General features: G+C 37.0%; 1 protein-coding gene across 13 annotated transcripts in view; it reads left to right on the plus strand.

Annotated features, from left to right (window-relative positions):
• Window positions 1-16,356, plus strand: part of RYR2 (ryanodine receptor 2) — a 785,691-nt gene that overhangs the window by 687,537 nt on the left and 81,798 nt on the right. For 7 of the 13 annotated variants that reach the window (XM_021934115.2, XM_021934128.2, XM_021934130.2 and 4 more), the window contains 3 exons: window positions 135-186; window positions 8,695-8,748; window positions 9,987-10,010. In XM_021934115.2, coding sequence (XP_021789807.1) covers window positions 135-186; window positions 8,695-8,748; window positions 9,987-10,010 — 130 coding nt within the window. The remainder of the gene's footprint in view (window positions 1-134; window positions 187-8,694; window positions 8,749-9,986; window positions 10,011-16,356) is intronic. The other 6 variants (XM_021934136.2, XM_021934139.2, XM_021934148.2 and 3 more) reach the window with 1 other exon arrangement.

Raw genomic sequence — 16,356 nt, forward strand, 5'->3', positions numbered from 1 at the left:
GTTTTGTGTTCATTTAATTTTAAAAAAGGATACTCGTTAGAAAAAGAACAAAGGTTATTTTGTACAGTGATGATATGTTTGCATGTGCCTAGCCTTCTGCCTAAACACTGATGTTTTCTTCTTGTTTTCCCCAGCAAACTGGAGGAAGATTTTTTATATATGGCCTATGCAGATATTATGGCAAAGGTAAATAAATATCCTTCCTGATTTTCATGTTTAATTTTAATAAAGGGAAATAACTTTCATCTGAAAAGGATAAGAATCTGTGTATTTGATTAATTTCAACTTTTTGTTTGTAGCATGAATCTCTGTTCTAAATTCCTTGGCAGGTCATCATTGTTTCCTACTTAAACATTTTATTTATGAGGAGCCATAACTTTTTCTAAACATTCATTCATTCAACAAATATTTGCTGGACATTAACATATTGGAGATAACATGTGAAGAAGAAAGAAGGGCACACACTACACCTTCGTGGAGGTTTTTGTCTGATGGGGAAGATAACATTTAAGCAAATGGTTGTAGAAAAACCCTGATGAATTTAATGGTAGAGAAATGTATCAGTCCATTTTTACACTGCTATAAAGAATTACCTGAGACTAGATAATCTATAAAGGAAACAAGTTGAATTAACTCACAGTTCCACATGGCTGGGGAGCTCTTAGGAACTTATAATCATGGCGGAAGGCAGAGGGAAAGTAAGTACATCTTACGTGGCGGCAGGAGAGAGAGAGAATGAGGGGGGGACTTTTAAACACTTTTAAACCATCAGATCATGTGAGAACTCACTCACTATCAAGAGAACAGCATGAAGGAAACTGTCCTCATGATCCAATCACCTCCCACCATGTCCTTCCCTTGACACATGGGGATTACAATTCGAGATAAGATTTGGGTGGGGATACAGAGCCAAACCATATCAAGAAATTCTTCGGAGTATTGGAAACAGGTCCCATGGCATAGCAGTGAGGTCTGCTTAAGGAAGTCTTTGGCTGTTGAACCATGAGTTGACCATGCAAAATAGCACAGCTTCATATTAACTGAGTGTTTATGTCATTTACTCCTCTTGACAAGTAGATAAAAGTGGAGTCAGGGTTTTGCTGAGACTTCTTACTTGGGTACCATGTACCGAGATGGCAGCACCAGAATAATTACAGGCCTAGAGCGAAGAGAGAAGAAGGCGGCAAAATAAATTGTGAATGTGTTAAAGATGCCTGTGAGACATCTCAGTGGAGATGCCAAACATGCAATTAGACATCCACATCTGACATTCAGTATCTCAGGTAAGGCTTATAAATATAGACTTGGGATTTATCAGCAGTAGAAGCCGTAGGAGTAGATGATCGTACCCAGGAAGAGATGATAGCATGAAGAGACGAGGAGGCCTAGGACCCAGCCTATAAGGACACAGAACATTTAAAGATGGTTAGAAGGAAAGGAGCTCATAAAAAAGTCGGAGAGAACCTTAAGTGTGAGTTAACATAGGAGCTAGGAGCTATAGGACTGAGTGTGTGGTCACCAAAATCATATTCTGCTGTGAGGTTGCGCAAGGTAAGGATTGAAAATCTCCAGATTTATTTCATGTATTTCACATGAGCAGAGTAAGAACAGCTTCTGAGGATTGTGGAGAGGGGCCCTGGAGTGGGGACATGCTGTAGTGTGGGAAAGTAAGTAGTGATTCAGATATGAACAGAAATAGTATAGTTGTTTCTTCATTGCAAAGATTGAGAGGGAACAGACAGATATAAGATGATAAATATCTAGATGGAATTGTGAGGTTGAAGGGGATTATTTTTGTTTGTTTGCCATTCGTTTGCTTGTTTTTAAAGAGAGAGCAATCTAAGCACACATATATTCTGGTGAGGAGCGAACAGAATAGGAAAGGGAATCATTTGTGAAGTGAGGTCTGGAGTCCATGAGACCTGCTAGAGAAGACAGGTTACAGGACATGAGAGAAAAGCCATGGCTCTCTAATTTATTTTACACTCTAACCTACAGTAAGAAATACACTTACCCGGTACAGTCATCTCTCAGCATTCATGGGGGATTGGTCCCAGGACACCCAGTGGGATATCAAAATCCAAGGATACTCAAGTCTCTGACTAATGGCATAGTATTTGCATGTAACCTACACACATCCTTCTGTATACTTAGATCATCTCTAGATTACATATAATAACTAATACAATGTAAATGCCATGTCCATAGTTCAACTCTATCATATTGTTATGCAATAATGACAAGAAAAATATCTGTACATGTTCAGTACAGACACAATCACCCATTTTACTTTCTCCAAATATTTTCTATCCACAGTTGGTTGACTCCGTGGATTCAGAACCCATGGAGGGCCAACTGTATATTTATAGAAACATAAAACTGTATGTTTAAAGTAACATAAAAATATATACCATGAAAGAAAAGTTTCATGAAATTTTACTCTTCCTATGAGCAATGTAGTCTGAAATTTTCCATTCTATTTAAACAAAGAGTTGTTTTAATTTTTTCATGAATCACTAAATTGTTTTTATGTCTGAATGATGAGCTGAAACACCTAGTTCAATAAACACTGGGTTAAAAGATAAAAGGATAGGACTGGGCACAGTGGTTCGCGTCTGTAATCCCAACACTTTGGGAGGCCGAGACAGGTGGATCATTTGAGATCAGGAGTTTGAGAGCAGCCTGGCCAACACTGTGAAACCTCGTCTCTACTACAAATACAAAAATTAGCCTGGCGTGGTGGTGCATGCCTGTAATCCCAGCTCCTCAGGAGGCTGAGGCAGGAGAATTGCTTGAACCTGGGAGGCGGAAGGTTGCAGTGAGCCGAGACTGCACCACTGCACGCCAGCCTGGGCGATGAGGTGAGAGTCCGTCTCAAAAAAAAAAAAAAAAAAAAAGATAAAGGGATAAAAGATACAAAGGATAAAAGATACAAAGGGAAGAAGGGAAGGCTGCCAGGATAATGGGAGGTTGGAAATGTTTCCTTTTACGGTCATTTGCTCTGTCTCTCTGAAGACAAAAGTACAGTCATCCGCTGACACCGAAGTGTTTGGTAGAGTCTGTAGAGGAAGACTGGAGGAGAGAGAGAAGCACTGAAAGACACATCATGGCAATTGGCATGGCACATGGGCTAGAAATTAAAATAGGACTCGCAGACTGTGTAGGAAGCCTGGTTTATTTTAGGCTGTTGTCTATGAATTTGTAGCAGTCATGCTCCCCCTGGCTGTGTGAGGACAACTAGCAATTCTCAGAACCAAATGCAAATTCTGAGAAGCCAGAAGTTAGATTCATCAAGGGTGCAGATTTCTGCCAGAGTCTAGTTGAGAACAGCAGATCAAAGCGGGTTTGTATATTGCTAGGAGGTGGCTTGTTAGGAAATGAAGAAAGAGGGAGGCGAGAAAGGGTTGTAGAGCAGCCCCAGGCCTGGGTGTTCTCTGCAGCTGAAGAATCGAAGTGGGCTGAACAGGTAGAAGCTCCTGGTTTGAGAATACGTAGAAGCTCTTGGTTTGAGAATAGGTTGTTTCTGATTGTTAAAGTTCTTCCTTGTGAGTGAAACTGAATTTGCCTCCATATTTATTTTGTTGGATCCTGAAGCTAAATCTAGTTTCTTTTGATAGATGGTCAAAAATTTGAGGAGGGCTATCTTGTTGACTCTTTACCTCAAGATTTTCCCCTTCATAATTAACTAATCATATTCCTTTTATTGTTTAATGTAACTCGGGGATGTCCAGCTTGCACCACTCAGTTTGTTACACTCTGCACATTCTCCATTATATTCATATATGCCACCCAGAAGTTAATCAAACACGGTATTCCAGTTATGACCTTACCTGTGTAGTGTGTATGGGGACTGTACCCTCACTTACTCTGCCTTAGGATCTTATACATTGGCCATCAATGGCAAGAATGCATTAAATTTTTAGCCAGATCACATCAGCTACCCTGTATTGGACTGTTGATTTTTAATTTTTTAATTAAGTGTATGTCATCATTTCTCTAATTCAAGTCAGACCATTTCCCCAAGCTGAAATCTTTTTAACATTTGGTTCTGTCACCCACTGTTACCTCTTTCCATTTATATTAACCACAAACTTAATAAGTATGAGTGAGTTCTCTGTTTATCTAAGTTTTTGGTAAGCAGCTGATATTTTTATACCCTTTCCCAGACTGGTTAACCTACCTTATTTTTAATTCATCTAAACATACTTTTATAAAACTCATATTTCTCATCTCCTTTCATGAGAAACTTAAAGAAATCAAGATGTTACTGTGACTGCTTAAAGTTGAATTCTAACTTTGGTAAAACTGCCAAAGACGGATGAGTTTTCCTCAATTATTTGCTTGATAACCATTTTAGACTATTATTGATTACTAATATCAAACTTCCTAGCAGGTGGTTTTTGGAAGCTATCTTTTCTCATTTTAAAAATTAGCATCCCAGTTTTCTGGAACTTTCTCTTGGTCTTCATGGTTTCTCAGTTTACCAACAGTCATTCTGCATCCATGGATGTTACTTTTGCTTTGAGTCTTGAAACCTGAGACTTGAACTCACTTTAGGAGACTCTTGTATGTATCTTCCTCCACCACTGCAGTTCCCTTGGAAAGCATCATATATATCTTACTTAGGTTTTTGTTTTTCGGGTTTCATTGTTTTTTAAGCTTAGGAACACAGAGTTGGGTTAATCATAACTCTGGATTCATGATACACACTCATTGTTCGTCCACTAGTGTCTACTTTTTTAAAAGTTACTTAGTCATTTCTAATAATGTAGTAACTACCCGTATACCCACCCCCGACAAGAAACAACCTAGAGAATTTACATGTTATCCTACGGGCTTCTCATTAACCCATACCCTGTCTCCCCACACAAAGAAACCATCATTCTAAACCTTGTGCTTAAGATGCCCTTGCTTTTCTTTTCATATAGTTTTCATTTATTTATATATACATAGATAAATTTTCATATATATATATAATTTAAATTGTTACTGACTTTTAAAAGGGTAGTATGCTGTGTATAATCTTTTGGACTCTACTTCTTGGATTAATAGTGTTTCCTAAGATTCCTCCATACTTTTGTGTGCCGTTGGAGTTCGTTTGTTTTTATTGTTTTTATTGGGCAGATATAGCAGAGCTTATCCATTTACCTTTTTTGTTGATAGACTTTTGTATTACCTCTATGTTTTTGCTAATGCGAACAGGGATTGAATGCCTATTCTTATCCATTTCACCTGTTTTGCAAGAGCTACAGAGTGTACACATTTTCAAGTAAAGGAACAAATGTCATACTGTTTTCCAAAGTTATTGCATCAATGGACATTCTTAACAACAGTTAAGAGAGATTCTGATGATCCACACCCCCTCCAATATTTGATATATGACTTACTGACTTTCGTCAACCAAATGGATATGAAATGGTATTTTGCTGGAGTCATGATTTTCATTTCTTTTGGCTAGGTACTTTTCTGTATTCCAAAAATCACTTCTTTCTGAAACAAAAGAGCTGACGAGTGGTTCTGCATGTCCTCTCTATTATGATGAGTACAGCATCTGCTCTAAATCATGTACTTACTGCTCTTTGTTGACCATACTTTGGCGATAATTTGAAAAATCATTTTACATCTTTGTATTTTTCAAGCCACACTTCATTCTAAATTCTATTCCCCTACTCCTATCATATATACCTCCTCTTTAAAAAGTCCTATGGAGAACTTCAGTGCATCCCATCTGTTTGCTGTTGCCACCCCTTTTTGTCTGCATCATGCCTACCCTGCTTAATTCCTTAGAATGTCTCTTTACTAGCTGTCATCCCTCTTGGGCTGTTTGAAGCTGCTTCACCCTAGTGGTGGTTTTACCAATTTGAATCGGTAACAGTGTGGAGGAAGATACCTGCAATGATATCATAAACACTCAACAATGTTGCTACTGTTTTGAGTTTCCAGCTACTGTTTTGAGTTTCCCTTTCCTCCTAGTTCTACTCCTTCTCTGACTAACTTTTTAAAAATATTTAAGATACACGTTGTTATGCCCAGGGTTCCATTCTTTCTTGGTTAAAAGTATAAAATGCTGCGGTCACATTCTTATGAGTTTCTCTCTTCTGTCTCACCCATGAGTTCTCTGTTAGTCAGATTGAAATCCACACTGAAAGTTTCTGGGTTTTGATTCCTTAGTCTTCTATGGAGTTATCAAATCAGAAAGTCAAAGGAATGCATGAAATATACTTCTCTGGCAGAATGAACTTTTCAGCAGATACCGACAAGCTGAAGAGCCCTTGTTAATCCGTTATGCATTCGTGTTGCCAGTTTTGAATTTTGTTGTGGATACCTGAATGGTTTGAAGTGTCCTCCATTTTATTTTTTTCTTCTGAATTATTTATTCCACGCCTGCCCCTTTATGTATTTAGCTTATTCGCCTTTTCCTTCCTGGCAAAGGAATGACTCTTCCTTGTCTAGAACTTAGCATTCTGATCCAGAAAGCCAAATCCTGCTACAGGGCTGTCTAATGTAACTTCCCATTTGCTTAGCATTACCATCTATGTCACATGGATGCCATTTGCTATTGAAGAACATATCTTTTGTTCCAGCAAATCCTTCTGTTTCTCTACAGTATATTCAAAAGCTGCTAGACATCTGATAACCATTTGTTTGTGATCTTAGCATATTCTCAAGCTAATTAGAAGTTTAAAGTAGTTCTTATAGGTTTGATGAATTTGTAATATATAGTCTATACACCAAGTAAATTCAGGTTTAATAGTTTTTAAAAATCACAGATTTTTAACTTCATTAGGATCAAATCGCATTAAATTTTCCTTGGAAGATTTTTTAAAAAACAGTTAAAAATATTTTATTTCAAAATACTTTTTTATAAAACTTTTTTTTTCAGCTACTGCTTTAAATGGATCATTCCTTTGTACAAAAGCAAACATGGCTTATGAGTTTTATAACTTAAAAACATATCATTATAATCCCAAATAATAATTTTTCTGAATGTATTCTTTATTTCAAACCTTGTGTTTCTCCTATGTTTCTGAAGGTCATGAAATTTTTATAGAAGCTTATGTCTTTGAGAAAATGTAAAATTTCATATCCTTGAGACATTTTATATTAGTATTCTAATTTGCATAGAGAGTAAGCATGCTTGTTATCTGATAAAATTCCTATACTTCTTACTCCTATTTACTAATGTACATTACTAATCATTGGGAATAATGGGAGACATTAGAATAGGTAGGTCTTAAGGAGCAGCTAAGCAAAATTGCTCTGTTTTCGACAGTAGATATACAGTATGTATTGATGGAAGACTGCAGATTTGCCTTCCAAATCTGTTTTGCTAAAGTTCTCATGAGTTCTTCTTTTTTTAAATCCTGGCTAACTAATAACATGTAATAACATGTAACTAATAACTAATAACAGAGTAACAGAAACTTACAGTAGAACATTTCCTGCTTTCTGAGTGAATCATTAACATCTTTGCTTTTGTGATGAAACATGCAGTTTGACATCTTAACCAGACAGTGAAACTGTCCTAGGCCTGCGTTCCCACCTTTATTTCCTCCTTTGCAAACTATGCTCATGTGCCTATCATTATAAACAGAAAGGGTGCTGCTCAGTATGTATTTGTTGAATGAATGAAAGAATATGACAAACCTTTTAGAATTTATCATGGAGTGGTGGGAAGGGTCACATTGTTTACCTTCCCTTCCATCCCCAGTTCATCTCCATGCCCAGAGTACTGTGTCTAATTGAAATAAAAGTATTTTTATGATTTGTAGCTTATATTTCATTATCTGCCTTCATACACCCCATGGAAACACTGAATGCTTACCAAGCGGAAGAAATACATATAAGGGTTAGAACAATCTAACTTTAATGAGCTGTAGGCTTCTTCCTACTATGGCTATTGGTTAATGACCAATTTCTTTTGGTCACTATTATATTACAGACCATAATAATAAAGCAGCTGAGATTTATTAAAAGCATATTATTTTTCAGACTCTTTTTTCTTTATTTTATTTTTTTTTTGAGATCGAGTCTCATTCTGTCACCCAGGCTGGAATGCAATGGCACGATCTTGGCTCACTGCAGCTTCCACCTCCCAGGTTCACGCCTTTCTCCTGCCTCAGCCTTCCAAGTAGCTGTCATCACAGGCACCCGCCACCACGCCCAGTATTTTTAGTAGAGACGGGGTTTCACCATGTTGTTCAGGATGGTCTCGAACTCCTGACCTCAGGTGATCCGCCCGCCTCAGCCTCCCAAAGTGCTGGGATTACAGGGGTGAGCCACCTTGCCCGGCCTAATTTTAATTAATGGTTATTATATTTGCCTGTATTCATGCATTGCAATGGCAGCATAAAGAAAAAAAGAGAAAAGCAATCCTTTTAAGGTTTGCAGTTTGGTTTGAATGAGGCCAATGTATGAATAAGTAGCAGGTGTAGTATGATATGGACCTCATAGTTATCTCTGTTACCTATAAAATATGTAATCTAATATTTTATTTTTGTAAAAGCACTATGTATAATTTTCTTTCATGTCATGAATTCATTGATTATATCATCTAAGTATTCTATCTTACATTTAAACAAGGCTGATGATAATACAAATGATTTGCTCTTCTATGTCAAATGTTCTTTTGCACTATCTAAAATCTCAACGTATTCCTGTCCCCCCCCCCTTTTTTTTTTTTAACATGTACAGAGTTGTCATGATGAGGAAGATGATGATGGTGAAGAGGAAGTGAAGAGTTTTGAAGTAAGATGGATCTTTCTGGATTTGCCTTTTTTCTATCTTGAAACATTGTTTCATAGCTTATAACTGACATTTATGTTTCTTGCTTCATGGCTTATTGCAGCTTATTGTGTCAAGGAAACTGCATGTCAGAGCTGGATGGACAAACCTGAGTCCTAACATTTGCTGAAGTTAAGACCAAGGATCATAGAATAGTTAAATAATATTATGAAGCCCATATGTTCAGAATGAGTGTTCCTGAGAACCCTCAGAGATGAGACGGCTTCAAATTGTTCTCATCTCAGTGATGTCGTGGTCTGGAATTTCCAACAGACGTGACGAAAATGTTTATTGAAGAACAACATGACATCAAGTTTTTCATCAAACCCTTGGTTTGATATTTTTTCCTCAATAGAAGTCTTAAAGATTTGGCCTTAAAGACTTCTGCCCAATTAGATCACTCATTCCATGTACATATGCAGATAGTGGCACACAACGCAGTTTGCTTGCATGAGGTAGGAGTCCATATATCCCTAGGACTGTATTACGATTATTTTCTCAAGTGCTCTCAGCTTTTAAATGTCCTATATAATTTGAAATGCTGCTTAATGTTACTTAGCCCAAAGGAAAGTTCTTGGTATTTTCCCCATTTGCTTATACTATACTTTCATTTTTTATGAGGAAAAGCTAGTTGTTGCTAACTACCACTCTTTTTGTTTATTGGTTCTTTTTTTTTTTTTTTTTTAGAATTTTCATAAAGAAATTAAGTGCAGGGAAATAGAAATTAGATTCTTTTTCTTTTCCTTTTAATTTACATGTCTGGACTTTGAGCTAGAAGTCTGGAAATATATCAGTAGCCAGCAATGAGTCTTTAATTAAAGTGGACCCACAAAAACATATTAGCTAAGGAATGAGCTCAGAGCAGTGACCTTCCAGGATCCATTTGTTATGAGCATGTCTGCAGCATTGAAGTCAATGAGTCAAAAATATAAAAACAATCTAATTTGAGGAACTCATGACTATTGCTGGCTGAGAAAAATGCCATAAGATTAATTTCGGTATGATTTCTATAATCTTTTCTAATGTATGTGTTTTCTATTCTCAAAGTCATCTTTATTGATAAGAAAGTGAGGTCAGTTAGAATGAGCTGTGAGCAGCAAATAGTACTGTTTTTCTGAAGTGCACACCATTTATGGTCTATCCGTTGTCTTCAGAGCAATTGTTTATTGCTATTTTGCTTCTTGTCCTCATCCTTCCTTAAGGTCACAGGATCCCAACGCAGCAAGGTAAAACTATATATATGTGTGTATTTGTCTGGGTCTGAGTTTCGGTTTCTTGTGACATTTACCTTTGTTAGACCCAACATCTTGGATTCTTTTGTAAAAAGGAGGTCTTGAAAATCTTTCTACCAGTTTGTAGCTCCAATGCAATTGGTCTCTTCAGGATCCCTTCCTTTGACACAGGTTTATTCTTCTTGCAATTTATAGGACTCATAATTTGAAATGTTATCCTCCAGCTAACTTTGAGCTGTATACTGTGCTGGGATAAAGGAATCCAGCCCTTTAGATGACAAACTTTTTAAGCCAGGGACTTCTCATTTTTGGTGCAGTGTTCTGACCTTATCCCTCTTGATGTTTTTTCAACGCCAGTTTTATTACTTGAAAACAGACGTGATGAATGGTATTGCTGGTGAGATTGGAAAGAAGCCTGCTTTTCCATTGTGCTAGTAATCACTTCAGTTAGTAACTGGAGATTATATTCCATGATTTCAATACTGATTTCATCATTGCATTAAAGGGAAGAACTAGATGACTATTTCTCTCTTAATATTTTGAATACTGGGAACATTTGCTAAAAGAAAACATTTGGATATAGAATTACAAAATTGCTTATGTTAATATGAACCTTGTTAAGCTTACGTTTTATTTTCATAAGGCTATTTAGTAGGAAAATCAATCATAAACGTTCTGGGAAGATGATACCCATAAAGACTTTTGTTTTTGTTTTTTTGTTTTTGTTCTTGTTTAAAAAAAAAAAAAGAAAAGAAAAGAAAACCTTTTAGGAGGCCGGGGGCAGTGGCTCACGCTTGTAATCTCAGCACTTTGGGAGGCTGAGGCGGGTGGATCACTTGAGATCAGAAGTTCAAGCCTGGCCAACGTGGTGAAACCCTGTCTCTACTAAAAATACAAAAATTAGCCGGGCATGGCAGTGCAAGCCTGTAATCCCAGCCACTCGGGAGGCTGAGGCAGGAGAATCACTTGAACCTGGGAAGGAGGAGGTTGCAGTGAGCCGAGATTGCGCCATTGCACTCCAGCCCGGGCGACAAGAGCGAAACTCTGTCTCAACAACAAAAAAGCTTTTTAGTTTGTAAGTGTAAACTATTCTACTTTGCCTTCTTTTAAAAGAAAAAAAAAAAAAGTGAAATATTTGCTGCCAAAATGAATTTTAGACTGTTCTGAAGAAACTATTTTAAAGTTTCTTTTTAATTTTTTATTTTATTTTATTTTATTTTATTTTATTTTTTTTTTTTGAGACAGAGTCTCACTGCGTCACCAGGCTGGAGTGCAGTGGCACGATCTCAGCTCACTGCAATCTCCGCCTCCCAGGTTCAACCCATTCCCCTGCCCCAGCCTCCCGAGTAGCTGGGACTACAGGCGCACGCCACCATGCCCGACTAATTTTTGTATTTTAGCAGAGATGGGGTTTCACCATGTCGGCCAGGATGGTCTTTATCTCCTGACCTCATGATCCACCTGTCCAGCCTCCCAAAGTGCTGGGCATGAGCCACCACGCCCGGCCACTTTTTAATTTTTTTAACTCACTATTATAGTTGGAGGAATATATTGTTCTTGTATCATCATCCTTGTAAATTTCAAAATGTAAATCACGTATGTACTACCAGATGCAGCTCTGATCTAATGGGTATAATGGTTAATGGCATATAATGAGCCTAACACTAATATATTATGGGCTTACATAATAGATAAGAATAGATATAATAATAATTTGGTAGATTTTGATTTTTTCTCATTAATTGTTTCATATAAAATTTCTGTGAATTGTTGAGGGATGAAAACCTGAAGGGATCACCTAACATCAAGTAAAGAACTGATTTCCTAAGTAGCATAAAAGTTAATGCCTCAAGAATGTGTTGATAGTTGGATGATGGGGCTGGATGATGGAGAAGGTGTTGCTAGCCAACAAAACCATTTTACCTTGAAAGAGGAATGCAGTTTCAGAGAGATCAGTTTGATAAATAGGGTCAAATTTAGTGACATTAGAAAGGTTCCTTATTCAGAAAGGAAGTCTGAAAGACAACTAGTGGTGGCATCTAATATTTAGACACTAGGATTCAGGCCAGACTAAGGACAAGAAATCAAATGAGATACGGAGCGTGACCCGAGAGAAAGGGCTACCTTTGAACTTAGAACAGTGGACAAGTATTCCCATGATGGTGAAACCTAGCAATTAATCCCAAAACAGAGGATATAGACCAGCAGGTATGACTGTCTCAGCAAGAGGCAGGCTTTTGAAGTGCTGGGAATTGCCACACATTTATAGGTGTAATGTGGGACACCAGATTTGGGGATTTGCACTTCCTAATGAGATTTTTTTTTTTAGCGATCTCCATCTGATTTGGGACTATAATTTATGCCTAATTTATGTAACATGCTATTCTTAACAAAATACTGTGTAAGTGGTATGAAATAATACAAAGTTGAGAAACAGAGATATATCTAATTAATTCCTTCTAAAGATACTCTTCTCTGAGATTGACTATGTGATACCAACAAAACCACTGAAAAATGTATTGTTTATAAATGTAGTAATCTACCATACTTTTTACACGGAGATGTCTATTTGACATAATTAGACATGGTCTAATAGTGGAGTTATTCACATAAGCTACAAATATGAAAGGCTATTTGTCACTTTCAATAATTCTTATAATGAATTATATCAAATAAGTTTGGAAATCACACAAAGTGTGTGGTAATTGAATTCTATCCCTGTAGCTGGTTAATTATTAATATTTGCTATAGTTTCTATTTAAATTCTTTCCCTGTAAAGTTGTCCATAAAGTCACTGAGAAGAGAAACAAAGTAGGTAAAAAGAAAAGTGGTGTTATAGGGAAATTCTCCATGAAGAATGCAGTAAAGCTCAAAAAACATGGAAAACAAGGAAAGAGGAATGACTTGCCAGCTCGTTTCTTCTTCCATCACATATGTGTATTATTGACATGATCCTGTTAAATTAAAACTTGCCTGATTTAACCTGATTACAAAATTCCCTCTTTCATCTGTAATATATGTAAATATGCTTTTGCTATAACTACTTATTAAGTAACTTTATTGCATATTTAGTTAATTAATTTTTAGGTTTGGAGCAACTTCTGTATCAAAAGCATTAAAAGGGAGAGTTAAATCTTATAAAGAAGCTGACATTAATTGAAAGGGAAGAAATGCTTTATCAGTTACCTGAAAACATAATTATTGGAGTTGAATGCTAGATTTCACTTTTTAATTTTTGCTAAGGCAAATAATAATAAACAATAATATTTCAAATAACATCATTTTTCTGAGCATTATGGGTTTTTCTCACCTAGATCAACAAAGAGCTTTGATACTGCAGTAGACCACATTTATTAACTGATTTTATAAAAAACTCAGAACCATTCTTTAGATGGGTACTTCGTTTATTGCTCTTCTCTAAAATCTGAGCATATAGCATTAAATAATAATTTAGTGAAAGCATTTCTTTAGAATATTAAGGTACTATAATATAGATTTCTTGTTTACTGCTAAATCTAAATTAATGACAGTGAAGCTTAGATAAGCGAGAGGAATGGAGTGTTAACTCATCTTCCAGGCCATCTTTCTCAAATATTAGGCAAACTGCATCTTCCTTTTGGTGAATGCCCAATTTCTAATTCACAGATGAATTATCTGATGAGTCTGAGGTCCTATTTTTCTGTACTATTGATTAAAGAGAATTTCTTGTGTGTTAAATTCTAAATATGCCTATGGCGGAGTTGGTAATTCTGTAATAAATACTTAGGAAACCAGCATATTCTCTCAGATGGACCTGAGACACAAATAAAATATTGTCATACCTGATAACATACTCAAACCAATACCCAGCTCGTATCCCACAGTATGTGCCATTAAATATGGAAGAACCAATTTAGGTCCAAAATGTTTTAAGGATTGATATTATGTAGCACTACCCCAATGTTAAAAAATTTTTGTCTGGCCCATCCATGAATCTAACTTTTAATAGAATACAATGTTTTGGTAATCCTACAAGAATGAATTGGCTGTAAGATATACTGCCCCCCATGGCTACATAATTTGAACTTTGAATGGGTTTATTTGGTGCTTTTCGTAGTAACACAGCATTTTAAATTAAAAAGTCTTCCTGAATCTTAGCAAAGAGAATTTTTAAATGCATAAAAATGGAAGATATAGCTATGGATATAAAATATTGAAACAATTATTCCATATATCAAGAAAATTTATAATTCTTTAGTTCCTACTGCAGGAGGTATGTGGTATCCAAAATATGGACTAAAGCATTAAGAGTTGCTTTTCATACTATTGAATCATAGAGGGGAAGAGGGAAGGAATTTTGACGGCCAGTGTCCTCCAGTACTCACTCTGATTGCTGCAGTCTGCCAACTACTTTTTATACAATAAAATTACGTATCTCAAGTAATCATCTCATGTCTTAGCTCAGATTTCCTAGAAAACACAAGCAAAAGCTTATGTGCTAACACTTTACTGGGGGAAGGGGTGTTACAATCCCAGGGAATTAAGAGTTAGGGAAATAGAGAAACGATACAGGGAATGAGGGAGGGCAAATAGAAGACTGAGTATTCCTGAGCTGGTCATAGCCGTTGAGCAGTTCAGCTTCTTGCTCAGTTGTGTGGGATGCCTCCTGAGAGACCATACGCGTTACAGAACAGAACAGTGCCTCCTGGGGAAGGAGGATGGGCACTTCATATGCAGGTGACTTACATCTCCTGTCACTTACTGGTCACAGAGGGTTAATTTCATCATTCTTTCTGCTGATATTAACCAGTTCTTCCAGGCAACCCCTGGGGAAGCCAGAGCCACCTTGGGTACAGCCTGTTAAGTGTCCAGGCTCCATAGTCTCTCCTTATCCATTAACATGGGGTCTCCTTGGTGAGTGGTAATGATGGTAGCAGCTGGCTTTCATAAGCACACAGTGTGGTAGTAGTCATTTCTAGGGCCATTCTGACTCAGAAGCAAGGCAAGTAGCCAAGGCTTAGAGAGAAGGGCATAGGTTGGGGTGGGGATCCTGGCCTTGATACAAGGAAGACTCCCAGAAAGCACAGCCCCCTATATTGTATACGGTAATTCATGCATATGAGTATGTGGACCAAAATAGCAGTCTGTGTAGGAGACATGCAGCTGGCCCTCTGTATTTGTGGTTTCCACATCTTGGATTCAACCAACTACAGATTTAAATATTCGAAAAAAATATTTGCTGCTTTACCCGACAAATACAGACTATTTTCCCTTGTCACTGTTCCCAAAACAACACAGCATAACAACTATTTACATAGCATTTACATTTTGTATTAGGCATTGTAAGGGATCTAGAGATTATTTAAGGTAGACAGGAGGATGTACGTAGGTTATGTGCAAACATTATACCATTTTATATAAGGGACAGACGTTAATATCTGTAGGATGTCCCAGAACATGTATCGACATATATACTTGTGCACACTTTTCATATGCACAGTAATTTAACTTCATGTGTTGTCATTAAAAAATAATCTCAGTTGAAGCTTATACACGAGCAGATTATGTACAGTAAATGGAAGGCAACAGACTCATTAAGAGCAGACACTCAGATGGACTTCCTGTGTTTGAATCCCAGCTTGAACACCTAGCTGTGTGAGCAGAAGCCTCAATTTTTCTATCTATAAAGTAGGTCTAATTATAGTATCCACTTCACAGAGTTGTTATGAGGACTAAATTAGACAATATATATAAGGCACTCAGAACATTGACTATCACGTAACCATCCCTAAATATTTGCTATTATTATTATAATTAATCAATTTCACTTTCTCTGCTAAAAACAAGTCAGGGAAGCCCATACTACAGTGTGGTGAACACAAACCACACAACACAGGAGACCTGGATTACCAGCCAGGTGCCGTGTGACCTCAGCCTCTCTGTTTCTCAGCTTTCTGTTCTTTGAACAAAGAGCTTTGAACTAGATGTTCTCAGGTGTCAAATCCACCTTTAACAGTTGTGTGGTTTGCTATCAGGTATAAATTCTCTTCATTTTTAAGGGCAATTTCGCAGTTCCTCTAATTGCATAAGTATTGATGAAAACGTGCAAGTTTTTATCACTTTTTATCGTTTGTGGAGGATTGCAAAAGAAAATAAACTCCATGTGTTTTAGAACAGGAATGTGACAACAAAAATGTTTTATAGAAAATAACGTCAGCCAGGCATGGTGGATCATGCCTGTAATCCCAGCACTTTGGGAGGCCGAGGTGGGTGGATCATCTGAGGTCAGGAGTTTGACACCAGCCCAGGCAACATGGTGAAATCTCATCTCTACTAAAAATACAAAAATTAGCTGGGCATG

Source organism: Papio anubis, chromosome 1, assembly GCF_008728515.1.
Source record: "Papio anubis isolate 15944 chromosome 1, Panubis1.0, whole genome shotgun sequence".
Lineage (NCBI taxonomy): Eukaryota > Metazoa > Chordata > Mammalia > Primates > Cercopithecidae > Papio > Papio anubis.